The 26,514-nt window shown below is 41.8% G+C and overlaps 1 protein-coding gene across 8 annotated transcripts in view; it reads right to left on the bottom strand.

The window, feature by feature from the left end:
* Positions 1-26,514, bottom strand: part of TBL1Y (transducin beta like 1 Y-linked) — a 212,005-nt gene that overhangs the window by 43,180 nt on the left and 142,311 nt on the right. For 7 of the 8 annotated variants that reach the window (XM_030926290.1, XM_030926289.1, XM_030926283.1 and 4 more), the window contains one exon: positions 13,895-14,040. In XM_030926290.1, coding sequence (XP_030782150.1) covers positions 13,895-14,040 — 146 coding nt within the window. Of the gene's footprint in view, positions 1-13,894; positions 14,141-26,514 lie in introns of those variants that run through there. The other variant, XM_030926288.1, reaches the window with a different exon arrangement.

Below are 26,514 nucleotides of genomic sequence, written 5' to 3'. Positions count from 1 at the left end.
AATATAAAGGTGAAATTTAGCTTATCTGGTATAAAAATCATACAGGAAGCATTGTCAAATATGGTGCTTGCTTTCTTTGGTCTAAAAACTAATAAAAGTAAGTGCTAAAGGAAATTTCTCAATAAGGTGGCACCAAGGACTATAAAGCCCACTGCTGATGTCCCCAGATTTAAAACAAAAGATCAGTTTCTTCGAAATTACATACTTGGTTTATCTTCCACTTTCCTTTCCCTGAAAACTAAGGTCTTTTAGCACAGGTGCCACTCCTAGAATTTCCGGTAAACCAGCATCAGCCTGCGTATCACATTCTCATCAAAGGGTGAAAAGAAAGGAAACTCGAATTAGCCTAGGAAGGACCCGGACCTTGTGCTGCTAACCACCGAGACTGCTGTTCATACAGCGGAAGGGGGAGGGACATCACCACCAAGAAAGCACCACCCTCTCCAGAGTCATAAGCGATAGTCCCAGGGGAAAACCCTACCAAACTAAAGCTAAGAAAAGTTTAACTCTTTTCATCTATTCTATTTCTCTTTCTTCTTTCCTTGCTCTATTGCTGACCATCTAGTTATTAACCTAGTCAATTTCACCTCAAACCACTGCATTTAATGCTTGCCTTGTTATGCCCTTGGGGACTTGTCAAGTCAAAGACAGCTCTCTGCCTCAGAAAAGTACCTGTGTCCCTCCTGACTCTCCTCAGACTAGGCATTAGTAAACTAGGACCATTTAATCCAGGGATATTTTGATAAAGACTCCAGGGTCAACCAGGGGTCTTGCTCCCCAGTGCAGAGCTTTTATGCCATAGTTGGTCCAATATTCTGTGGACCACTAAAGAGCAAAAATGGACTGCCCCCAATGGTTTTTGCAATTTCCTAAAAACCATACATTCATTTTACTAGAGGGACAGCACTCCCTGCTAACTGTCAGGTAAACCAGTGTAATTCTATACAGGTTATTATCTCAAACCCTCAAAGTACTTCCCCATTCCTAAGCCTGTTCCCTTCTTTAAGTTGGTTTTATGGTATAGGGGCTGTGGTTCCAAGGACAAACCCTGTTAGATTCTTTGAAATGCATTTCTTTGATCCCCCACCGCCTGCAGCTTCCTCTAAGCCTTCTTCCAAAACCTCTCACAACAGAACAATTGCTCCTCCTCCATCTAATGACAAGACCAAGATAGCTATCATAAAATTTAAAGACTTAAAACAAACTTTGACAATTAAGACAGGATGCCAAGATGCAAATGTCTGGTTGGAATGGATCAAATATTCTGTCCACACATTAAACAAAAGCAGAGGTTATGCTTGTGTGCACGGCAGGCCAGAGACCAGATTGTCCCCTTTCCACGAGGGTGGTCCTTCAGTCAACCAGGCATGGGCTGTATAGTAGCTCTTTTCCAGGATTCTATAGCCTGGGGTAACAAGTCATACCAAACTCAGTCTCTGCTATATCCCGAAGTTTGGCACCCTGAGGGTCAGCCCCCAAGGGCCATCCAGCCTCCATCTCCCAACACTAAGTTCACTTCATGTCTCTCAAACAGGGAGAAGACTTATCGTTCCTTAGAGACCTGAAGGGATGCAGTGAGCTTAAGAATTTTCAAGAGCTTACCAATCAGTCAGCCCTTGTTCATTCCCAAGTGGATACATAGTGGTATTGTGGTGGACCTTTATGTGTGGTGGTATTGTGATGGACCTTTAGTGGATACTCTGCTCAGTAACTGGAATGGCACTTGTGCTTTAGTCCAGTTGGCTATGCCTTTCACCCTGGCATTTCATCAACCAGAGGAAGGAAAAATAAGACATTGTAAAGCGAGAGAACACCCTTATGGGTCCTTTGACTCTCACGTCTATTTAGACACAGAGTCCCACAAGGAATACCAGTCAATTTAAAGCCCAAAATCAAATAGCTGCAGGATTTGGGTCAATATTTTGGTAAGTGACAATTAATAAAAATGAAAACTGGATAAACTACACCTACTACAACCAACAGCGATTTATTAACTATGCTAGAGATACTGTTAAAGGATTAGCTAAGCAATTTGGAGCTACTTGCCAGATGGCTTGGGAAAATAGAATAGCCTTAGACATGGTATTAACAGAAAGAGGAGGAGTTTGCATCATGATTAAAACTCAATGTTGCACCTCATCTCAAACAACACTGCCACTGATGGAAGTATAACAAAGGCATTGCAAAGTCTGACTGCTCTGTCCAATGAATTAGCCAGCAACTCAGGGGTAATGACCTGTTTACAGGATAGCTAGAAAAGTGGTTTGGTAAATGTAAAGGAATAATGGCCTCAATTCTAATGGCAATTCCCTCGCAGCTGAAATGGGTGTACTTATTCTTGTAAGGTGTTGTGTCATACCATGCATCTGTGGGTTGGTACAGAGGCTCAAGAAACAGCACTTACCAAAACCTCCCTTAACTATCCTCCACCTTACCCAGAGAAGTTTCTTCTTTTGGAAAATTAAGCAAAACAACTAAAAAATAACTTTCTTTAAACATGATTAAAGAAAAAGTCGGAGAAGAAAGAGCTGTAAGGAAATACAAGGGGAGGGGTTGTTAGATGTGAGTTCTAAATTTCTTTTCAAAGAATCACCATGTCAGTAGGTTCAATTCTTTACCTTCTACTTTTAAACTTAACTTCCTCATAAAGCAATCTTTTTCAATTACCTGCTCTATCCTGACTCATTTCAATCACCTGCTCCACTCTGACTCATTCTGATTACCTGCTCTGTCATAACCATTTTCCCTCCCAAACCACTCACCTGTCATTCTTGCCTGTGTGGTCTAAACCCTAGCCAATAGAGGAACCACACAGCAGGAGGGGCCACGTGATAAAAACCCCCTTCCCCTTCCTTGTTGCGTGTGTGCTCACCATTACTCCATCTGTAATTTGGATGTAATTTGGGTGTAAGGGCACACCTTTCTATAGAAGTAAGTTGTCTTTCTGAGAATTAAAAAGAAAATTTTAAATTTGAGTGTTACTTCTTTTGTGGCACTGAAACTTTGTACATAACAACCTGGAGCCCGGGAACCTGGGGTGAACAATTCCATGGTGGGCAAGGGGCAGGGAACATGGCAAACTATTGTTAAGAACCAGGTGTGACCACTTTTTCGGGTATCAAACCCAGTTGCAGCATTCTAGACAAAAAGGCCATTTATTCTTGACAAACTGTGGTATCCCTGATGCAGTTATTCTCAATAGGGGGTGACCATGCCTCCTTAGGGGATATTAGGCAATGTCTGGAGACATTTTTGGTTGTCACAACTAAGAGAGGAGGAATGCTCCTGGCACCTGGTGGGTGGAACCTGGGGATGCTGCTGAACACCTACCATACCAAAGGAATGCTCATAGTAGGCTCTGGAGGGAAAGCAAGCAAAGTGGCACTGGTACCCACCTAAGGTCAGAGAAATCTCATGTGGGCCCCACATGAAGACATTGCAGGATATCCTGCAGACCTTAACCTGTCCAAAGGGGACACTCTTGGCAGAGGTTCTGAGGTCCAGTCATAAGCCCTCCTTAGAATTTTCTCTCATAGTTGCAATGCTGCTTGTTTAGAAAATTATTCAGAATCTGGAGTTCGGTGTCAAGTGAGAAAGCAGGATGGCATTGCATGTATCTAGGCTTTTGTGCTGCTGTTATAAGCAGGGGGCCTGGTTAACATGTGATGCTTCCTTTGGTATTCTTTGGCCCCAGTGCTCTTTGGAATCTGGGAGGTTTGGACTTTAAAAATCAAACTGCCACAGAGACTGCTTTACCAGAAATATTGGTACACAGTCTTCACTGGATTATCTATGTGAAAAGTAAAGTAGAGGCTCCTCTTCAAAGACTTTCCTCCCCATCTAATTAGGAATAAATAGTAGCTTCTCTTAGAAGCAAAATTTATTCAAAGACCTGTGCTAACATTGTTCTTAACTATCTGCTAGCCGTGATGAAGAAATCAATGTACTTTATGTTCTTAGCTCCCAGAATTTAGCCTAACTATTAGCCCTGGCATGCTTAAACTGGTCCAAGCAAGCATTAGGTAATAGCATGTTCCTCTTCCTTACTTAAAAGTATTTTTACCTTTCTCAACATTCCACTAGTTACTTCCTCCTTCCTTTGTTCTCCACCTTTGCCTCTTTTAAAAAGTTCTAAGTTACTAGCCAATCACGACAAATACAGAATGTGAGGTCCCATTCCAGCCAGTGGAAACCAGACACGGCATAAGGTGGATGCATCAGGTGATAAATGACCCTGTTTCCTTTGTTCAGTGTACTCTCGTGGCAAAACTGCTGGCAAATGTACCCTTTCTGTAGAAAGTAAAAAACTGGGCCTTACTGAGGAAATCAAATTTATGTTTAAGTGCTGTGTCTTTATGGCATTGGGGAACAAGCATTACAAACATCTATTGGGGCAAACAAAAACCAGCAAGGTTCTATTGCTATCTCATGGCCAAGGTTGTAAGGGACTGGATCTTTGTTTATGTGTGTGTATCCATATCTAGATGTCTTTATTTGTATGTGCACTTATTGTTATATGTTGTGTTTACCAAATTGATTTATAAGTAAAAGAAAACTCATAAATTAAAGTCTAGTCAATTTTTAAGCTCATGTGACTTACACGTGTAACTAACCAGCTTTAAAATTATTGGTGGAATAAAAAGAGAAATGTCTTCAGAATTGTCAGCATACATTTTGTCCAAATTTTATGTTGTCTTTGCAACCTGTGACCTGGAAGACCCAAGCCCTCTCCCTGCTTCAAGGTGTCATCCTGCCTTTGTGGACCAAACCAATGTTCATTTTACATATGTTGATTAATGTCTCACGTCTCCCTTGTTTAATAAAAACTACGTACAGTGAATAGGATAATTGTCTTAGGTAAACTTTTAAAGTAAATTAAAATCTTAAAGTTATTATTGATGTTCCTTTAATATCTGAGTCATTTCCAGTTAAGATAGGGTCATAAAATGTGGAATTGTTCTTATCCATAAATGCTCATAGGTGATAGTTCAGGATTTCTTGCTTTTTAGGGTTTCACTAAAGTTTTAGGTTACTAAGGATAAAAACTCTAGTTAACATGTAATTCTGTATATAAAATGTGCCAGAAAGGGTTATGTTATTAGTGGAAAAGATAATAGTTTCGTCTAATTCAGAAGTTATCTAAAAGTTAAGTTCAAATTACAGATTTGAAAAGGTTACTTATGAAACAATGTAGTAAGTAATCATTAAGTAAGGGAGAAAAATGTAGAAAAGGTTGGGTGTTTTGGGGTTTTTTTGAGACAGAATTTCGCTCTTGTTGTCCAGGCTGGTATGCAATGGCACAATCTCGGCTCACTGCAACCTCTGCCTGCCAGGTTCCACCAATTTTTCCGCTTGAAAATAGCTAGGATTACAGGTGACTGCCACCCTGCCCAGCTAATTTTTTGCACTTTAGTAGAGACAGAGTTTAACCATGTTGGCCAGGTTAGAACTCCTGACTTCAGGTGATCCACCTGCCTCAGCCACCCCAACTGTTGGGATTACAGGTATGAGCCACCACGCCTGGCTGGAAAATGTTTAAACAATAAAATAATCTTTAAGACATTCTTAGAGACATTTGGTTAATTAATACTTTCATAATTAAACCTTTCAGTCTTGATTACTGGTCACGTAATTAAAGTGAATTTATCAGTTGCACAGGATGCATAATATTAGTGAACTTAAAGATATTAAATTGTGTGTCAGGAATAAAATATTCAATATATGGGTTTTTTTAAAAGCCTAGATAACACTGTAGTCTCCAGGGTAAATTGAGTAGGAACATTTAGGTTTGGTTTCCTGTTTGTTTTTGCTTTTAGTTTTCATTAACTTGCTGTCTATTCTCCACTGGCTTTGCTTAAGTGTATGTGTATATGTACGTGTATACATATATATATCTCCATGATGTTTTTTAGTTCCTAGTGGAAAGCTTTTTTTTTGGTTCTGTGAATATTTTGTTTCCTGTGCATTTCTAGCAAGTCATCATTTGTTCCATTTACCTTGAATTTCCAAGCTACCTTTATTGGGCCTGCAGAAATGAATGGAGCACACCAGCTTTCAATCCTTAAACTAACTTTTTGGATTTTAGGCTTCCTGATACTTTAAGTGGGTTGAGAATATTCTCAACAATAGAATGTAAGTTACACGTTTTTCTCTCTGCCTAATTTCTCCAAAATTTTAAAACTATTTGGGAATATTCTTTTCTATTTTTATTTTTATTTTTATTTTTTGAGACAGAGTCTCATGCTTTTTGCCCAGGCTCAGGGCAGTGGTGCTATCTCAACTAACTGCAACCTCTGCCTCCTGGGTTCAAGCAATTCTCCTGCCTCAGCCTCCTGAGTAGCTGGGATTACAGGCAGGACTAACTGGTTAAATGAAAGGTAACAGTCACTGTTTATCTCTTCTGGAAGTTTTAATTAATAAAACATAGTTTAATTAATTGGTTTAATAATAATAAAAGCTTAAATCAAGTATTTTGTCAGAAAAATAAAAAGTGCAATGCCTTGGGCAAGGACTTCATGACTAAAACACCAAAAGAAATGTCAACAAAAGCCAAAATAGACAAATGGGATCTAATTAAACTAAAGAGTTTCTGCATAGCAAAAGAAACTACCATCAGAGTGAACAGGCAACCTACAGAATGTGAGAAAATTTTTGCACTCCAGCCATCTGACATAGGGCTAATATGCAGAATCTACAAAGAACTTAAACAAATTTACAAGAAAAAATGAAACAACCCCATCAAAAAGTGGGCAAAGGATATGAACAGACACTTTTCAAAAGAAGACATTTATGCAGCCAACAGACACATGAAAAAATACTCATCATCACTGGTCATCAGAGAAATGCAAATCAAAACCACAGTGAGATACCATTTCACACCAGTTAGAATGGCAGTCATTAAAAAATCAGGAAACAACAGGTGCTGGAGAGGATGTGGAGAAACAGGAACACTTTTACGGTGTTCGTGGGACTGTAAACTAGTTCGCCATTGTGGAAGACAGTGTGGCAATTCCTCAAGGATCTAGAACTAGAAATACCATTTGACCCAGCCATCCCATTACTGGGTATATTCCCAAAGAATTATAAATCATGCTGCTATAAAGACACACGCACATGTATATTTATTGTGGCACTATTCACAAGAGCAAAGACCTGGAACCAACCCATATGTCAATCAATGATACAATGGATTAAGAAAATGTGGCAAATATACACTGTGGAATACTATGCAGCCATAAAAAAGAATGAGTTCATGTCATCTGTAGGGACACAGATGAAGCTGGAAACCATCATTCTGAGCAAACTATCCCAAGGACAGAAAACCAAATACAACATGTTCTCAGTCATAAGTGGGACTTAAACAACGAGAACACTTAGACACAGGGCGGGGAACATCACACACCAGGGCCTGTCGTGGTGATGGGGGACTAGGGGATGGATAGCGTTAAGAGAAATACCTAATGTAAATGACGAGTTAATAGGTCCAGCACAGTAACATGGCACATGTATACATATGTCACAAATCTGCACATTGTGCACATGTTCCCTAGAACTTAAAGTATGATAAAAAAAAAAAAAAAAGTGCAGTGCATTTTATTTAATTCATATGACTTGAGTAATCTTTGGAAAATAAAGACGATTTTAAAAGTTTTCGGTAAAATACAATTCTCTTCAAAATGTAAATAAATATGTGGTGTAAATTATGTCCAAATAATAGGTTTGCTGAATGCTTTAAGGTTATAAGCTGCTTCTTTCGCTTTTGAGAATTGTTTAACTTGGCCGGGGACTGTGGCTCAAGCCTGTAATCCCAGCACTTTGGGAGGCCGAGACGGGCGGATCACGAGGTCAGGAGATCGAGACCATCATGGCGAACACAGTGAAACCCCGTCTCTATTAAAAATACAAAAAATCAGCCGGGTGAGGTGGCGGGCACCTGTAGTCCCAGCTACTCGGGAGGCTGAGGCAGGAGAATGGCGTGAACCCAGGAGGTGGAGTTTGCAGTAAGCCGAGATCCGGCCACTGCACTCCAGCCTGGGCAACAGCGCGAGACTCCGTCTCAAAAAAAAAAAAAAAAAAAAAGAAAGAATTGTTTGACTTGCCTGCTTTCCAGCTAGGTAAGTACTGGGGACATGTGGAGTTGGCCACATCCCTAGCTATGCTGGAAACGATCAGACCTTATCAACATCTAGCACATAATTAATATAACTTAATGGGTTTTATGTAAAAATTAAATTGCTAAGAATCAACACGGCAACATGCAATTAAGACTACCAGAAACAGTTTTACATGTAAGGTGTGTAAGAACATAAGAACTTCTTTAAAATTTCTGAGTCATAATTCTGGCAAAATACATAATTTATGGTAATCTGAATTCAAAAATCTAACTTCAGTTCCAATGTCTTTCCTAAGGCACGGCTTTTTGGATGGATCAGAGGGCCCCTGAAAACATCCAGAGAAGAGATAAATGGGATTATTTGACATGTTACGTACATGGGATTGCAAAAATGATGTTCAGTCTTTTTTACATTATACTTTTGTGAATAACACTAATATATGTTCCAAAATTGTGTTGGGTTTCTAAAATTTTGATGTCTAAGTATGTTTATTAAGTTGTTGTTGTAAACCACAGAAATACCCAGATTTCCTTGTATAAAGCAGCTAACCAAGGTAGAACAAAAAATTAATCAAATATCGGCTGGGAGCAATGGCTCACACCTGTAATCCCAACACTTTGGGAGGCCGAGGCAGGTGGATCATGAGGTCAGGAGATCCAAACCATCCTGGCTAACATGGTGAAACCCCGACTCTACTAAAAATACAAAAAACTAGCCGGGCATGGTAGTGGACACCTGTAGTCTCTGCTACTCAGGAGGCTGAGGCAGGAGAATGACGTGAACTCGGGAGGCGGAGCTTGCAGTGAGCTGAGATCATGCCACTGCACTCCAGCCTGGGTGACACAGCAAGACTCTGTCTCAAAAAATAAAAATAAAAAATAAAAAAATAAATCAAATATCAGGAAAACACTTTGTCAGATTTTCATGTTAAAGCAGCTGATACTGAAATTTTTTAAATACACAATTTGAATAAACTCCATAATCTCAGTTGCATTACCTATGATAACCCAATGGGTTATCATAAATCAGTGCTATGCACCTAATTTGGAAAAACAATTGGTATTCAAGAGGACACATCTAATGTTAACTAGGCATGGACTCATGGAGAACCAGGAGGATGGCCACCTTGTCCTTCCTGAGTCCTTAAAGCTCTTATTACTAAGTTCTGCATGCCATGACTCAGCATGGAAAAGATAAAATAACCCAAATTGAATACATTGGTGTGGTAACTTACAAATTCTTCAGGTACATTTGGTCAGCTCATGGGCCATTTTATAAAGGGATTTCATTCAATTATTATTTTCAGTGCATGTTCTGGTTGAATAAAAGTTTTCCCATGCAATTGGGCTGATGTTACAACAGCAAATTATTATGCTACAGTGTATTTTCAGCAGGTAAAGAAAGCTTTTTGCCGGGCGCGGTGGCTCACACCTGTAATCCCAGCACTTTGGGAGGCTGAGGTGGGCGGATCATGAGGTCAGGAGATCGAGACCATCCTGGTGTAAACCCTGTCTCTACTAAAAATACAAAAAACTAGCCGGGCGTATAGTGGGCGCCTGTAATCCCAGCTGCTCGGGAGGCTGAGACAGGAGAATGGCGTGAACCCAGGAGGCGAAGCTTGCAGTGAGCTGAGATTGCGCCACTGCACTCCAGCCTGGGTGACAGAGCGAGACTCCATCTCAAAAAAAAAAAAAAGAAAGCTTTTTATGGTTTGGATCTTCTGAGAACATCAAAGAAAGACTGTTTTCGCCATCCACGCTACAATGTACGTTGTGCACATGCACTCTAGAACTTAAAGTACACTTAAAGAACACTTCTACACTGTTGTGTTAGGGACCTGGGGCTTTGGGCTTACAGTCTAGAACTGAGAAGGGTCCCTCCATGCTGTTGGAACTGTACACCCACTGGAACTCTTAAGGTAAAACTAACAGGGAAATTTCTCTCAAGAAGGAGATGGCATCCTTGATGTGAACAGCTTTTTCCAAGTTCACAGATTAAGACTTCTACTGTCAAGAAACTCTTATCTTTGAATATTTTCTTTTGCCTATACCTCTATGAACAACAGGAGTGGAAAAGGGGTCTCTTATGTGCACTTACATTTATTTTTGAAGGAGTTTGCAGCCAGCCTTATATATGGATAAGTTTATTCTTTGATAGATAAAGGATAAAGGCCTAATGTAGGTAAGAAACTTTAATGGTACATACGTTGCCTAGTAATCAGTCAAAAACAAAACATTGGTTCACTTCTCTTAATGCACATCATGGCTTGAAGAGAACAGTGCCAGGAGGCCTTCACTCTTCTAGAAGGGAATCATTTGTTAGTTCCTTTTTCAGTGGTTTAAAGTAAAACAGGCAATGACTAAAAATGTAGTTCCCATAATAGGCTCTGTGGCACATTCTATGGCACAGTTACACAAGAGACTTCAAATTCTCTTGTCAAAGTTATGCTAAATAATAGAATTGGCTGAACAGATAAGTACCTGTGCAGCTGCTGACACTTGAGGCCTATGGAGAAATACATCAAATGAAGATTACAGAGATTCAGGGGTAGGTGAATGATGAACAGACTGCTTAGAAAATGAATTGACTATTTAGCTCATTCTTTGATCTATTTGATTTTAGAAGGTTTGGTTTATGGGGACTTTATGTAAACAGCATACTCCAAATTCTTGGTATTATCCTCCCAATAGTCATAATAATAGTCTCCCTAGTGTGCTGTATTCTCTCAAAGGTTTTAAATGCTTTCCTGCAGCCATCTCTAGAACGTCAAATGGTCACTTCTCAAGTGGAATGACAAGAGCTGAAAGAAATATGCGACCCTGAGGAAAGTGTAATCTATGAATGACGTACCGAGACCAGTAACCCAAAATGACAGAAACTCAGAGTAGAGCTAAGGTCCTACGTTTTGGTCACGCTCTTACCTAAGTGAGAACCTGATCAAAAAAGGCAATTTTTAAAACAAAATTCTGGGAGATCATTGTTTTGGACTAAGCTCATGCAATAAACCCCAACAGACAAAACCAAACCAAAATGCAGTCACTTATGCTAAGACTTTAAGGAAACACAGATCCTAGAACACACTACAAGCCAGGTTTTGCTTTCCTTCTGCAAATCTCTGTAACATTCCTGACAGTGTAAGTATTCACCTGCTGACATTCCCATTCAATCTTTTAACCAAATGCATTTCCTCCCTCCTGGAGACCATCAAGCTGCAGATAATCATGCAACTACAGTTCTCGTCACTTCCAGGTGAAGACACCAACCCTGGCCATCAAGGAGCTATCCTGCCTCCACTAGATACAGCAGGGTGGAGAGTTCCATGATCCCCAACAGGTAGGGACTACGCCTCAAGCCAGTATGAAGCAGTTACAGGAAAAAGACCATTGGTCCCTCTGCCTCCCATAAATATTTATGAGGATCACATCTCTTAGTGGGGAATGAGGCAGGGAACATAAGGTCAATTTGCACATCAGTTATGACAGGAAATATCCTCTCCATAGAGAGTATGCCGAGTAAGTGACTTTGTAACTTTACTTCATCCTCTCCATTTACATACAGTGTACACCAAGGAACCAACGATATCCTCTAGAGAGTATTTAAACTCTGAAAATTCTGTAATGGGATCCTTGAGCCCAAATGCTTGGGCTTCGGCTCCCCTGCTATGGAGTGTACTTTCATTTTCAATAAATCCCTTTATTCTATCCTTGATTGTTTGTGTGTTTTGTCTAATTATTTGTTCAAGACACCAAGAACTCGGACACCCCCTGCTGGTAAACACTAGGATAAGGACACTGGATGGTGCTGGACAGGGCAACCTGAAGACCCCAGGAGTCCAAAGTGAAGAAGGGAAAAAGATGGATGGTTGCCAGGGAAGAAAGAGCATGAGAGAGGCACAGACACCAGAGTTTTTACAGCTATGGCTTTGTGCAAAATGGTGGGCAAAAATACAAGAAAAAATGAGGTAGGTACAGGGGCTCACATTGGTAGTCTCAGCACTTTGGGAGGCAGAAGTTGGAGCATCAGTTGAACCCAGCAATTTCAGACCAGCAGAGGCAACATGGCAAAACACCATCACCATACAACATACAAAAATCAGTTGGGTGTGCTGGCATGCACCTGTAGTCACAGCTAGTTGAGAGGTGGAGGCAGGAGGATCACGTGAGCCCAGGAGGTGGAAACTGTGGTGAGCTATGATTGTGCCACTGCACTCCAGCTTGGGTAACAGAGTGAGACCCTGTCCACCCCACACACACACCCCAAAAAAACGAAAGGAGAAAAGAGAACAGGATATATTATTTTGTGATTCTCTAGAAGAGGTTTTTAAACCATGAAAAGAAAGCAACATAACATGCTGCAAAGAAAAAAGGTTTTTAAGGGTAAGACTGGTTCCTGGGAAGACAGGATTGAGGGAATCCTGGAAAAATCCAACTGCCAGGTAGAAAACGGAGAAGTTGGGCAGAATCATGCACCTTGGTCAGAGCAGGAGAAAGAGGAACAGAAAGAGGGAGCTGGAGACGGAGGAATGAACAACAGGGACTGCAGGCGCAGTGGTGCATGCTTGTGGCCCCAGCACTCTGGAGGCTGAGGAAGGAGGATCATTTGAGCTTTGGGAGTTGAGACTGCAGTGAACTGTGATAGCGCCTCTGCACTCAAGCCTGGTTGCAGAGGAAGACCTTGCCTCAAAAAAAATTAATTTAATTTAAAAATAAAATAGAAACAGGTGAAGGTGGCAAGAAAGGTTGTGGATTCCGGAAGTTCCCAGAAGTTGAGAAGATCTTCACTACAAATTCCTGAGACCACAGCACAATGGGGCAAGAGAGGGAAAGGGGTGTTGTTTAAAACCAAAATTGGTATAAAACTGGCACAACACCTTATTGTGGTACAATCTAAAAAGTGGGATGGGATACCAGCCAAGTGCATAATTTTAATGTGTATTTATGATTGCATCCTCCCACCCCATCAGCTCTACAACCATGCTGATAATGAAAACATCCCTTGAGATTCTCTTTAACACAAGAGCTATCACCTCTCTGCCCTGATGCAGCCTCTGGTGATGCCCTGTCAGGTTCCCAGGAAACACAGGATCAACCTACTCCAAGAAATCAAGAAGACAGAACAAGTCATTATGTGTTCAAGGCAAAAGTCCACTCCGAAGCCCAGAGCAGTTGAAGGTCTGCTGCATCTTTCTCAACTGTGGCAGTGTAATTGTTAACATCAGTCAGCAGCCAGTGAGTCTACATTTAAGTAAAATACACAGACCCATGTCGGAAGGGCACCAGAAACTTGCTACTGTGTATACACACAACCAATCAGTAAGATGTTAAAGTGGGGTGGAAACCAGTGTTCTTCCTTTATTTATTTATTTGTTTATTTATTTTAGATATGTAGTCTCACAGTGTTGCCCAGGCTGGAGTGCCCTCAGGTGATCACAGCTCACTGCAGCCTTGACCTTGTGGGCTTAGGCGGTATCATCCTCTCGGCTCAGATTCCTGAGGAGCTGGGACAACAGGTGTGTACCAGCACACCCAGCTAATCTTTATATTTTTTGTAGAAACAGTGTTTTTTGCCAGGTTGTCCAGCTGGTTTCAGACTCCTGGCTCAGGTGATCCTTCTGCCTCAGCCTCCCAAAATCCTAGGATTACAGGCATGAGCCAGTGCACCCTGCCACTGAATTAATCCCAGATGCCTGAGGGAAATGCATGTTAGCTTCTAGTGTGTTCCAAGCTCTTGCATCTTCCCTGGGCTCTGCTGTTCAGGGGCCAGGCCTAGCAGCTACATACCTCGTTGATGCTGATCTCAGCCTCCACATACTGCAGTCCCTTCTGCAGAATGGAGATGAGGGCAGCTGGTGGCACTAGCGTCCCATTAATGTTGGACTGGCTGATGTGGCTCTCGATCCCAAATGTGAAAGCCGAGTGGGAAAAACCTGCAGCAAGACGGGAAAGGTGACATTGAGTGAGACCCAAATTGAAGGAGGGAGGTGCAGTCATTGAGATCTGAAGGCGGTCTGCAAATTTCAAACACATTCAATTTGTGGGCTAAGACAGCACCATAGGACGCCCATAGGCCCTTCTGATTTGGGTTCAGTAAGGTGGAAAAGGGCAGGGGGAGAGGGAGAAATTTCAGTCCCAGGAAAATAAAAATTCATATCTTGGAACAAGGCCCTTTAAATGGTAGAACCATTTCAGTATTGTTTTTTTTTTTTTTTTTTTTTTTGAGATGGAGTCTCGCTCTGTCACCCAGACTGGAGTGCAGTGGCCAGATCTCAGCTCACTGCAAGCTCCGCCTCCCGGGTTCACGCCATTCTCCTGCCTCAGCCTCCCGAGTAGCTGGGACTACAGGCGCCGCCACCTCGCCCGGCTAGTTTTTTGTATTTTTAGTAGAGACGGGGTTTCACCGTGTTAGCCAGGATGGTCTCGATCTCCTGACCTCGTGATCCGCCCGTCTCGGCCTCCCAAAGTGCTGGGATTACAGGCTTGAGCCACCGCGCCCGGCCCATTTCAGTATTGTTAACAAGGCAGAGAACAGGGTGGGCATGGTGGCTCACACCTGTAATCCCAGCACTTTGGGAGACCGAGGCAGGTGGGTCACTTGAAGTCAGGAGTTGGAGACCAGCCTGGCCAGCATGGTGAAATCCTGTCTCTACTAAAAATAGAAAAATTAGCTGGATGTGGTGGTGTACACCTGTAGTCCCAGCTACTCAGGAAGCTGAGGCAGGAGAATCGCTTGAACCCAGAGACAGAGGGTGCAGTGAGCCAAGATTACGCCACTGCACTCCAGCCTGGGCGACAGAGCAAGATTTCATTTCAAACATAAATAATAAATAAATAAATAAATAAATAAATAAATAAATAAATAAATAAATAAATAAATAGTTTGCCCTGCATGCCCCAGTTGGACATTCCTGTTACACAAATTTGACTGCAGGATCCCCCCGATTCCATTGTTCACAATACTCTGCAGAAGCTCACGCTGAAGCTACTCTGCATCACCCCCTGCAAGCACATAGTACACCTTTCTTCAGCCCAAAATAAGGAAACAGCAAACTCTGAACCCAAGTGCACCGGGGGCAATTGCATTACAACCTGAAGTCCAAAGATGGAAACGAGCCTGTTCTGCACTGATTGTTGTGGCGCTGAATCATTTTCTCAAAATACCAGGAGTTTTATGTTTTCTAATAGATACTGGCTCTTTTCCTTTTCTCTCCCAGTGCATCATCTCTTTCATTGCCTCTGTAGGGAGCTGTTGATCAATGATGCTTGGCAATTTAAAGGTATTTTCAGATCAGCTTTCAATAAAGGCTCTTAAAGAGCCTTTATTGAAATAATAAATAAAGGCGGACAGATCAGTACTGAATACACAGAAAGCCATGCCTTGCTCTTGTGGATGATGTCTGCTTCAAGGAAAGAAGGCAAGGTCACTGAGCATCTGTGGAAGTCTGGGGGTGATGGAGAAGCTATGACAGCCCTTCATCAAGGAGAGGGAGGTGGCATCCTACTGCCAGCAAGTTTTGGGTGCTGCAGGGAGTTTCCTAATACAGGTAACCTTGCCTAGCAGGGCTGGGTCACTTTGCCTGGTGCAGAGGCAGCCTGGGGATGCACTGGATCCTGAAATTCCTCACTGTGTTTTTGGAGGATATAAGCCAAGTTTCTTTACAAGAACCTAACCTTTACCTTCTTACTTGTTTCTCTCTATATATTCACTTTCCTTTTCCTCTACCCATTCCTACCAAAGGAAGCAACCCACCCTTGTATTCATCAATGACTCTATTCTCTGCTATGCTATATATACCAAGTTTCACCTGTAAGCTTTTATCATTGAAGTGTTCAGTAAAGTGCAGAATACAAAAACTCCAGTCAATGGGTAAAGCAGGACCTCACTGCATTATTGGCCCAAGGCTCCATTGCATGAAATCTTCCTTATCTACTCTGGGCTGCAGTGATTCCTCTCTCATAGACGTCATGACTCTCATGGCTGATGGGGGCCACTCACGTGGCTCCTACTGAATGGCTTTAAGCCTCTCAGCATCATTCTGACACTGCCCCTTACCCCTTGATAAATCAGGTCTCTGAGATCTTTTGAGGATAATGACAGTCTCCTAGTGCTCAATTTGTAGGGCTGGGCCTGAGATCCAAGCCTGGGTAGCCAGTAAACACTCTCAGCCACCATGAAACTGCATCAAGAAACATCTACTGAATGCAGCAGAATACAGCATTAGGTGCTGATGATGCCTCCTGAAAAACAAACCTCATGGCTGACAGATCAACTGTGGAAGGAAACTCTCATGCCTCTGGCATATTTTATTCATGCAGTCTCACTCATTCATTCCTGTAACCAGCACTGGGCCACAGAACTGACACCTGCAATCACATGCCCTGTGAAACAGAGCTGAGTCTGACCACATTATCAGCTTCATCCAAACCTGGGCACTCTGTAAGCTACCTCAGTCTTTGCAGTAACTGTTCGGAGTTGGTACTGTTTTTCTTTCACATATAAAGACAAACACTGGAGACATCAGGTCAAGGTTCATGTGATAAGAGGATGAAACAAAATGTCAACCATAGGCTATGTGACTCCGATATTCCACTTTTTACCTTACACTTCAAGACCCACAGGAATAGGAACCAAAATCCTTGAATTCCCTGCATGGACAGACTCCACTGCCAGCTGGCTGTCCAGCTAGACTACCAGCAGCTCTGAACAGCAGTCAGCCTGGGTGCAACTCAGGCAACTAGTAAACTATGGTGTGCAGTGCTCACTCTAACCCAAGGTGGGAAGGTGCCCCTGATTTCTGTCTCATCTGGGTTTTTAATGTTGAGTGCATAGTTTGGCTGCATAACTTTATCTCTCTAAATTGACTATGCTCTCCAATGCAAATTTCATTTCTACACTGTGTGGACAACGGTATTCACATTCAACTAAAGCTTATTGAAACAAGAAGATGAAACAGCAAAGACGGACCAAGGGTGGGAAGGCTGAGACTAATGCAAAGAGAGCTGAAAGTTGTCTGCTGGAAGGAATTTCTTGTGCAGATACACAATGACAAATGTGCAGCACAAAGTTATACAGGGGTACTATTACTTTGAACATCTTTCATCAGTTTGGGTCCTCTTTTGGATAGGGCAGGTTGTCATGACTGGCAATTAGGCACTTTATGATCATAAAGACCTAGGGGAGGTACTGTTATCAGAAGTTCTCTTATCTGCTGAAATCTTTACTAGTTGCACTTCTTAGAATGTATCTCTATATGGGTTCTAAATCAGTGATTTTTTCAGTCCATTTGCTTATAAGACTTTCTTACTGATTTCTGGCCTTGTGATCTCATGAAGGCAAGCAGGCAAGCTGGATGGAGAAAATGTCAGGAGCAGGCAGGATGGCTGAGTTCTGTCCTTGCTCTACGGCTGGGTGCCTGCTCCACATTGCCTCATTTGGCCGCGTCTGCATTTTCTCCTCTGCAGTGCGGGGATAAAAAGTACCTCAAGGTGCTGATGAGGCACACACAAGGCACAACAGCCACTCCCTGACACAGTCAATCAAGAGAGAAGACCACAGCAAATAGAAATGTCACTTTCCCAGGTTTCCTTGTTGGTACAATGAGGATGTCAAATGAAATGGCCACTAGGATATTTTCTGGTTCTAATATTCATTTTGGGACAGGATAATGCCTGCCACGTTCTGGATGTTTGTTTCCCTTTCAGATTTGTATGTGTGAGACAAATCCCCAGAGTCATGGTATTAAGAGGTGGGGCCTTCAGGAAGTGATTAAGTCATGAGGGCTCCAGTCTCATGAATGGGATCAGTGTCCCTATAAAAGAGGTTTGGGCAAGCTCCTCTGTCCCTTCCACCATGTGAAGACACAGAAGGAGCCATCCATGAGGAAAAGGACCTCACCAGAAAGCAAATACTTAGCACCTTGATCATGGATGCCTCCAGAACTGTGGGCAATACATTTCTGTTGTATATAAATTACCCAGTCTAAGGTGTTGGTTACAGCCCATACAAACTAAGACAATGCCCCAGGATGAGGTAATAGAGGAAGGCTGACCACTTCCTCTTAGACTTGATTCATCAGCATCTTAGGCTATGATTGCTGGGGCCAACTGCCAGGGTGCTGTGGAAGGCACTTGGAAGCACAGCACCTCCACGGAAGATGCTTCTCTTCCAGGGCCAGCCCTGCCTGCACTCCTGCCAGCATCTCACCCCCTCCAACTTGGAGTCCAGAATTAACAAACACATTAATTTGCCATCTGTCAGAGTGTTGAGACTTTTGTGGCTTGTGCCCCCTCACCTTTCCTGCAACAATTAACACATCTCTTCTGCCCAACAAGACATCCACAGGAACAAAGATGAGAATATCAGCGACAAACAAAGCACCCAGGACTGCCCCAGCAGCAGGTGCAGAAGTAGTTAAAGGGCAGGAGGATATTTAAAGGGCAGGAAAATAAAGAGCTTGGTAGTACCTCAATGAAAGATAAGTGTGACAGTGATGGGTTGGGTTTCTTAGTGTCATCTATAGGCTAGGCTGGAGACATTTCTGAAGCCAGCAGCCTTGCCACCCACGTGGAAGGCATATTCTGATGAATCTCTTCTCAGCAAGGTTTCTCAACCACAGCATGGCTGACTTTTAGGCAGGATCATTCTTTGCTGTGTGCACACAGTCCCATACATTATAGGATGTTGAGCAGCACCCCTGGCCTCTACCCACAAGAAGCCAGTAGCATCCACTCCCATTGTGACAACCAAAAATATTTCCATCAACCCCACCATGGTGAGGGAGGTGACATCTAAAAGGCCACTACTCCCAGCTCTACTCTCCTCACATTTCAGCTTGATTCTAGGTTGTTGCTACTGAAAAGTAAGCCACTCTTCCCATGCAATTGTGCACAAACCTTAGAGTAACAGAGGAAAATCAGAGGAGGTAAGATTATTCCCAAAGAGAAAAAAAGAGCATAATCAAAATAAACTGAGAAAGGCTTAAAATAAGAACCACAGAAAGGATGGAAAGATCCTTCACATAAAGCCCTGTCCATTTGGAATGAAACATGCAATAGTCTCACAAGAGAGGAAATGGTCTTTACAAAATTTGTCTCATCTAACGAGGTAACAAAAATAGATTTAAAACAAACCAAGTACAAGCTTTATTTCTTGCAATGATGACACTGCTCAATCATACCCCTCAGAAATGACATCACAAACCGTTTCAGTTGAATAGTGTGCCACCATACCCAGTTAATTTTGGTTTGATTCATCAGCAAAATCTGCTAAATTACCCATCACTACTTTTTACAAATACTGCTTATTTGGCAGAGAAAAGCAGACATCTAGTTCTCAGGCAGCTGTGTCGCTGGTTTTCCATCTTCACCTGGAAACAAATTTCCATCTTAGCTTTAAAACAAATACTAAGGGCACCAATTTGTGGCATTAAATCTGGAATTTTCGTTAAGTCTTTAACAGATACATGTAATTGGAGTCTTGACACGTAATCACAGCCAGTGAGCACTGTATGCTATTCCTAAATTGTCTACATTATGGGTTTGCAAACGGAGGCCCACAGGCTAAGTCTGGCCCAGTGACTATGTAAATAAAATTTTACTGAGATACCGCCACATCCATGAGTTGATGGTTTTCTATGGCTGTTTTCACACTACATGGGGGGAGTTAAGTAGCTGCAACGAGACCACATGGCCCACTAAGGTGAGGAAAAGTGTGCTGATCTGCTTTTATACACAGTCGACTGTCTATATCCATATCTGCATATCCAATTGTTCCACATACACTGATTCAACCAACCATACATAAAAACAAAAATTAGAAAAAAACAGAAACAATACAATGATAATAATACAAATAAAAAACCAATGCAATATAACAAATGCAGCATTTACATTGTGTTAGGTATTGTAAGTTATGTAGAGCTAATTTAAACTTAACAGGAGGATGTACCTTTGGTATTAGTTTCAGTTGAAGATAAAAATAGTTATCTGTTAACTACTATGCCATATTATATCAAGGACTTGAGTATCTATGGATTTTGATATTAAAGGGGGTGCAGGAACCCATCCCCCGTGGATACCCAGGAATGACTGTACACAAATAGTAGCAGTAAACAAATGTCATGGCCTCCCAGATGCCCTGCCTCTGTCCTCTCCATATCTCTGCTATCTGCCTTTCTTTTCTCTTTGCTTCCCATCTGGTCCTGGGCCCTTACTGTCACCAAGCCCTTTGTTCATCTCTTCTCTTCTGATATACCTGACAATAACGGCAATAAAAATGACAGCTGGTGTCTAATGAGTGCATTCTCAGCATCAGGCATGTGAACTTCGCATGTGCTGCCCAATGCAACACAAACCTACTGCAGTAACTTTTCTGATCACCATGAACTGCCTACTGCTCTCCTTTTCCAAAGCAGTTGAGGGTCCACAGGCCTGGGAGAGCTTTCTCACCTTAGTATGGCCCATTCTAAAGGCATGCCAACTCTCACCATGCTTCAAGCATATGCCTGCCTTCCCATGAGATTTATTCCCAAGAAATTTCATTTTGACTTCTAGGTCTGGACCAGTAATTCTCAAGTGAGGCTGGTTTTGTCCCCAAAGGGAAGACATCTGGCAACATCTGGACGAGTGGATGTCTATGTGCTACAAACATCTGGTAGGTACAGGCCAAGAATATGGTTAAACATCCTACCATCCACAGGCTGTCTACAATATCAAAAAAAGATCCAGCCCCACATTTCGAAGTGCAAGGGTAGGAAACTCTGCTTTAGAATCCCCTTGTCACCCCCTGCCCACCTTGCTAGTGATTATGGCTGCAGCCAGCACTCCCTCCTTCACAGCAGCCTTCCTTGTGCTCTTGATAGATGTGACTGTCCTCTTCTCCCAGCTCCCCTAGTGCTCCTCACCATCCTTGTGTCTTACCATGGTACCATGTGCTACATCCCATGTTTCCCATGTGTTTCCTGGCTTCTGAGAAGGCTGACCCCCTTTGAAGGCAAGGAATCCATTTAAGTGACTTTATAACACACAGTGACCTTCCTCACTACAGCAGCTGGTGCTCAAGATGAATGTGCTGAAAAGACCTATGATGAATTGCTCAGACAAATTGGTGAGCCGATGTCAATGAAGGGTGATAAGAAATTGAATAAAACTGAGTCCTCAATAATTTCAGAATAAATGACTCCCCCATAACCATCCTTTCTATGCACACACTCCCCATCCCTACACTGGACTCCTGGCAGCCACTGATCTGGTGTCCACCTGTATTATTTTCAGCACCTTAAGCATGTCCTACAGATGGAATCATACAGCATACAATCTTCTGACACGGCTTGTTCTTTTTTTCTTTTTTCTTAGTATTATACTTTACGTTCTGGGGTACATGTACAACCAGTGCAGTTTTGTTACATAGGTATCCACCTGTTACATAGGTGCCATGGTGGTTTGTTGCACTCATCAAGCTGTCATCTACATTAGGTATTTCTCTTAATGCTATCACTCCCCTATCCCCCAACCTCCAACAGACCCTGGTGTGGGATGTTCCCCTCCCTGTGTCCATGTGCTCTCATTGTTCAACTCCCACTTAGGATTGAGAACATGGGGTGTTTGGTTTTCTGTTCTTGTGTTAGTTTGCTGAAAATGACGGTTTCCAGTATCATTCATGTCCCTGCAAAGGACATGAACCTTTTTTTATGGCTGCATAGTATTCCGTGGTTTATATGTGCTACATTTTCTTAATCCAGTCTATCACTGATGGGCATTTGGGTTGGTTCCAAGTCTTTGCTAATGTGAACAGTGCCGCAATAAACATACATGTGCATGTGTCTTTATAGCAGCATGATTTATAATCCTTTGGGTATATGCCCAGTAATGGGATGGCTGGGTCAAATGGTATTTCCAGTTCTAGATCCTTGAGTAATCACCACACTATCTTCCACAATGGTTGAACTAATTTACACTCCCACCAACAGTATAAAAGCATTCCGATTTCTCCACGTCCTCTCCAGCATCTGTTGTTTCCTGACTTTTTAATGATTGCCATTCTAACAGGTATGAGATGGTATCTCATTGCAGTTTTGATTTGCATTTCTCTAATGACCATTGATGATTACCTTTTTTTCATATTTTGTTGGCTACATAAATGTCTTCTTTTGAGAAGTGTCTGTTTATATCCTTAACCTACTTTTTGATTTTTTTTTTCTTGTAAATTTAAGTTCTTTGTAGATTCTAGATACTAGCCCTTTGTCAAAGAGGTAGATTGCAAAAATTTTCTACCATTCTGTAGGATGCCTGTTCACTCTGATGGTAGTTTCTTTTGCTATGCAGAAGCTCTTCAGTCTAATTAGATCCTATTTGTCTATTTGGGCTTTTGTTGCCATTGCTTTTGGTGTTTTAGTCATGACGTCTTTGCTCACGCCTATATCCTGAATGATATTGCCTAAGTTTTTTTCTAGGGTTTTTTTTTTACCATTTTAGGTCTTATGTTTAAGTCTTTAATCCATCTTATGTTAATTTTTGTATAAGATGTAAGGAAGCGATCAGTTTCAGCTTTCTGCCTATGGCTAGCCAGGTTTTCCAACACCACTTTATTAAATAGTGAATCTTTTCCGCATTGCTTGTTTTTGTCAGGTGTGTCGAAAATCAAATGGTTGTAGACGTGTGGTGTTATTTCTGAGGACTCTGTTCTGTTCCACTGGTCTATATCTTTGTTTTGGTACCAGTACCATTCTGTTTTGGTTACTGTAGCCTTGTAGTGTATTTTGAACTCAGGTAGTGCGATGCCTTCAGCTTTGTTCTTTTTGCTTAGGATTGTCTTGGCAATGTGGGATATTTTGGTTCCATATGAGATTTAAAGTAGTTTTTTCCAATTCTGTGGAGAAAGTCAACACTAGCTTGATAGGGATCACACTGAATCTATAAATTACTTTGGGCATTATGGCCATTTTCATGATATTGATTCTTCTTATCCATGAGCATGGAATGTTTTTCCAGTTGTTTGTGTCCTCTCTTATTTCCTTGAGCACTGGTTTGTAGTTCTCCTTGAAGAGGTCCTTCACATCCCTTGTAAGTTGGATTCCTAGGTATTTTATTCTCTTTGAAGCAATTGTGAATGGAAGTTCACTCATGATTTGGCTCTCTGTTACTGGTGTATAGGAATGCTTGTGATTTTTGCACATTGATTTTGTATCCTAAGACTTTGCTGAAGTTGTTTACCAGTTTGAGGAGATTTTGGGCTGAGACGATGGAGTTTTCTAAATATACAATTATGTCATCTGCAACAGACAATTTGACTTCCTCTTTTCCTAATTGAATACCTTTATTTCTTTCTCTTGCCTGATTGCCCTGGCCAGAACTTCCAATACTGTGTTGAATAGAAGTGGTGAGAGAGGGCATCCTTATCTCGTGCCAGTTTTCAAAGGGAATGCTTCCAGTTTTTGCCCATTCAATATGATATTTGTTGAGGGTTTGTCATAAATAGCTCCTTTTATTTTGAGATACATGTCATCAATACCTAGTTTATTGAGAGTTTTTAGCATGAAGGGTGTTGAATTCTTGTCAGAGGTCTTTTCTGCATCTATTGAGATAATCATGTGTTTTTTGTCATTGGTTCTGTTTATGTGATTAATTATGTTTACTGATTTGCATGCGTTGAACCAGCCTTACATCCCAGGGATGATGGCAATTTGATTGTGGTGGATAAGCTTTTTGATATACTGCTGGATTTTTTGTCAGTATTTTATTGAGGATTTTTGCATCAATGTTCATCAGGATACTGGCCTGAAATTTTCTTTTTTTATTGTGTCTCTGCCAGGCTTTGGTATCAGGATGATGCTGGCCTCATAAAATGAGTTAGGGAGGATTCTCTCTTTTTCTATTGATTGGAATAGTTTCTAAAGGAATGGTACTAGCTCCTCTTTGTGCCTCTGGTAGAATTCGGCTGTGAATCTGTCTGGTCCTGGACTTTTTTTGGTAGGTAGGCTATTAATTATTCCCTCAATTTCGGAGCCTGTTATTGTTCTATTCAGGGACTCGACCTCTTCTTGGTTTAGTCTTGGGAGGGTGTATGTGTTCAGAAATGTATCCATTTCTTCTAGATTTTCTAGCTGATTTGCAGAGAGGTGTTTATAGTATTCTCTGATGGTAGTCTGTATTTCTGTGGGATTGGTGGTGATATCCTCTTTATCATTTTTTATTGTTTCTATTTGATTCTTCTGTCTTTTCTTCTTTATTAGTCTGGCTAGTGATCTACCTGTTTTGTTGATCTTTTCAAAAACCAGTTCCTGGATTCACTGATTTTTTGAAGGGTGTTTTGTGTCTCTATTTCTGTCAGTTCTGCTCTGACTTTAGATATTTCTTGTCGTCTGCTAGCTTTTGTTTGCTCTTGCTTTTCCAGTTCTTTAAATTGTGATACTAGAGTGTCGATTTTTGATCTTTCCTGCTTTCTCTTATTGGCATTTAGTGCTATAAATTTCTCTCTATGCACTTCCTTAAATTTGTCCCAGAGATTCTGGTATGTTGTCAGACAGATTGTTCTACTTAGCACATTCCTTTAGAGGTTTCTTTAGTTTGTTGCACCTATTCACAGCTCCTTCCTTTTCACAGCTGAGCAGTGCTCCATGGAACAGAGACAACACAGCTTGCTTCACCTAAACCCAATGAGGGATAATGGGCTTTTTTCCAGAATATTGCTATTATGACTAAGGCCACATTTTTTGCTTAATTTTTTTTAATAACCAAATTTTGTCCAACACCAATGTAGCTAACAAATAACACTATCTGTGAAAGGGACTTGCCCCAAACACTGAACAGAACTATGAAAAAGCCCTTATCATGTAATAATTACTGGGAATTCACCCTAATTATAATTTCCTCTAAGTTATATTAAAATGTAATAATATTACTCGGGTTCCCTCTTCCTTCTGAGACTAATTTTCTAAACTTAATGCATCTACACATGAACCTGTTGCCGAAAACTGTGGTAAAAATATACATTTATTTTGTAGTGACAAGGTCTCACTGTTGTCTAGGCTACAGTATACTGGCATGACCCCCATTCACTGCAGGCTTGAACTCCTGGGCTCAAGCGATTCTCTCACCTCAGCCTCCCAAAGTGCTGGGATTACAGATGTGAGCCTCCATGCCTGGCTAATTTTTGAAATTTTGTTTGTGGAGACAGAGTGTTGCTATGTTGCCCAAGCTTGCTTGAAATTCTGGCCTCCAGTGATCCTCCCACCTTGGCCTCCATCTTAACCATTTTTAAGTGCACAGTTTAGAGACATTAGGTGCATTCACACTGTTGTGCAACTTTCGCCAGCAAACGTGTCGAGAATTTTATTAATTTTGCAAAACTGAATCTGTACCCTTAAATATGAACTCCATGCCCTCTGCTTCTTCCCATCCCCCAGCAACTACCCTTCCACTGTCTGTCTTTTTGGACTAGACTCCTCAAGGTATCCGTTACAAGTGGAATCCTATGGTATTTGCCATTTGTGACTGGCTAATTTCACGTGGCATAATGTCTTCGAGGGTCATCCATGCTGTAGCCTGTGTCAGAATTTCCTTCCTTTTCAAAGTTCAGTCATGATATACCACTGAATGGATGCATACATTCTTTTGATGGAATTTCCTTTGTCAGTGGATATCTGGGTTGTTTCTGCTGAGGTTTTTTAAAGCACACTGTACTACTCCCCTAAAGTGTGAGGTCAGTCTTGGAAGGAGGGGGCATGTCTTTCTGTTTAGCTGACCCTGACACCACCATCCTCACAACAGCAGCTTACAGATGCGACAGGAGGAGACTGGCACAGAACACAGCTTGGTCTCCACTCGGGCAGAAACTCCAAAACAATGAAATGTCAGGCCAGCAGGAGGTCACAAGAACCACCCACTCAACTAACAGCCCTCTGTTCAGAAGCCTAGGATATGAAGGGCACAGGAACACAGGGACACCCAGCAAAGTGCTTCGCCTTCACCTTACCTCACTCTAACCAAGACCTGCACCAGTTGGGAAGTTGCTGGGTCATCTGCCACATACTCCTTATGGAGAGCCCAACCTCACTGCATGTTGAGTTGAAAGAACACATTCCTCCCTATATCACAGCCTTGAGCCCGACACATCACATCCCCCCATATGCCTCCACTTCCTGGGCCCGACACAAACACATTCCTCCATATATCTCAAAGAAAAACAACACCTGGAGAATCTCTGATAAGGTTACAACCGTTTGTAAAAGCGCAGGAACCAATAAGAAAGCTGCTAAAAATATAATTTAATACATTAACCAATTGTAATGCTGCAACCAGAAGAATTCCCTTGTAACCTTACATATCCTGTTTTCATCAGGCTATAAAAAGCGAGCACACGCATTGTTCGGGGCCCTCTTGTATGTGGTAGAACGGAGGGACCAAGT

This window comes from Rhinopithecus roxellana, chromosome 22 (assembly GCF_007565055.1).
Source record: "Rhinopithecus roxellana isolate Shanxi Qingling chromosome 22, ASM756505v1, whole genome shotgun sequence".
Lineage (NCBI taxonomy): Eukaryota > Metazoa > Chordata > Mammalia > Primates > Cercopithecidae > Rhinopithecus > Rhinopithecus roxellana.
The sequence above is the reverse complement of the archived record's forward strand: the minus strand, read 5'-3'. Positions and strand labels throughout refer to the sequence as shown.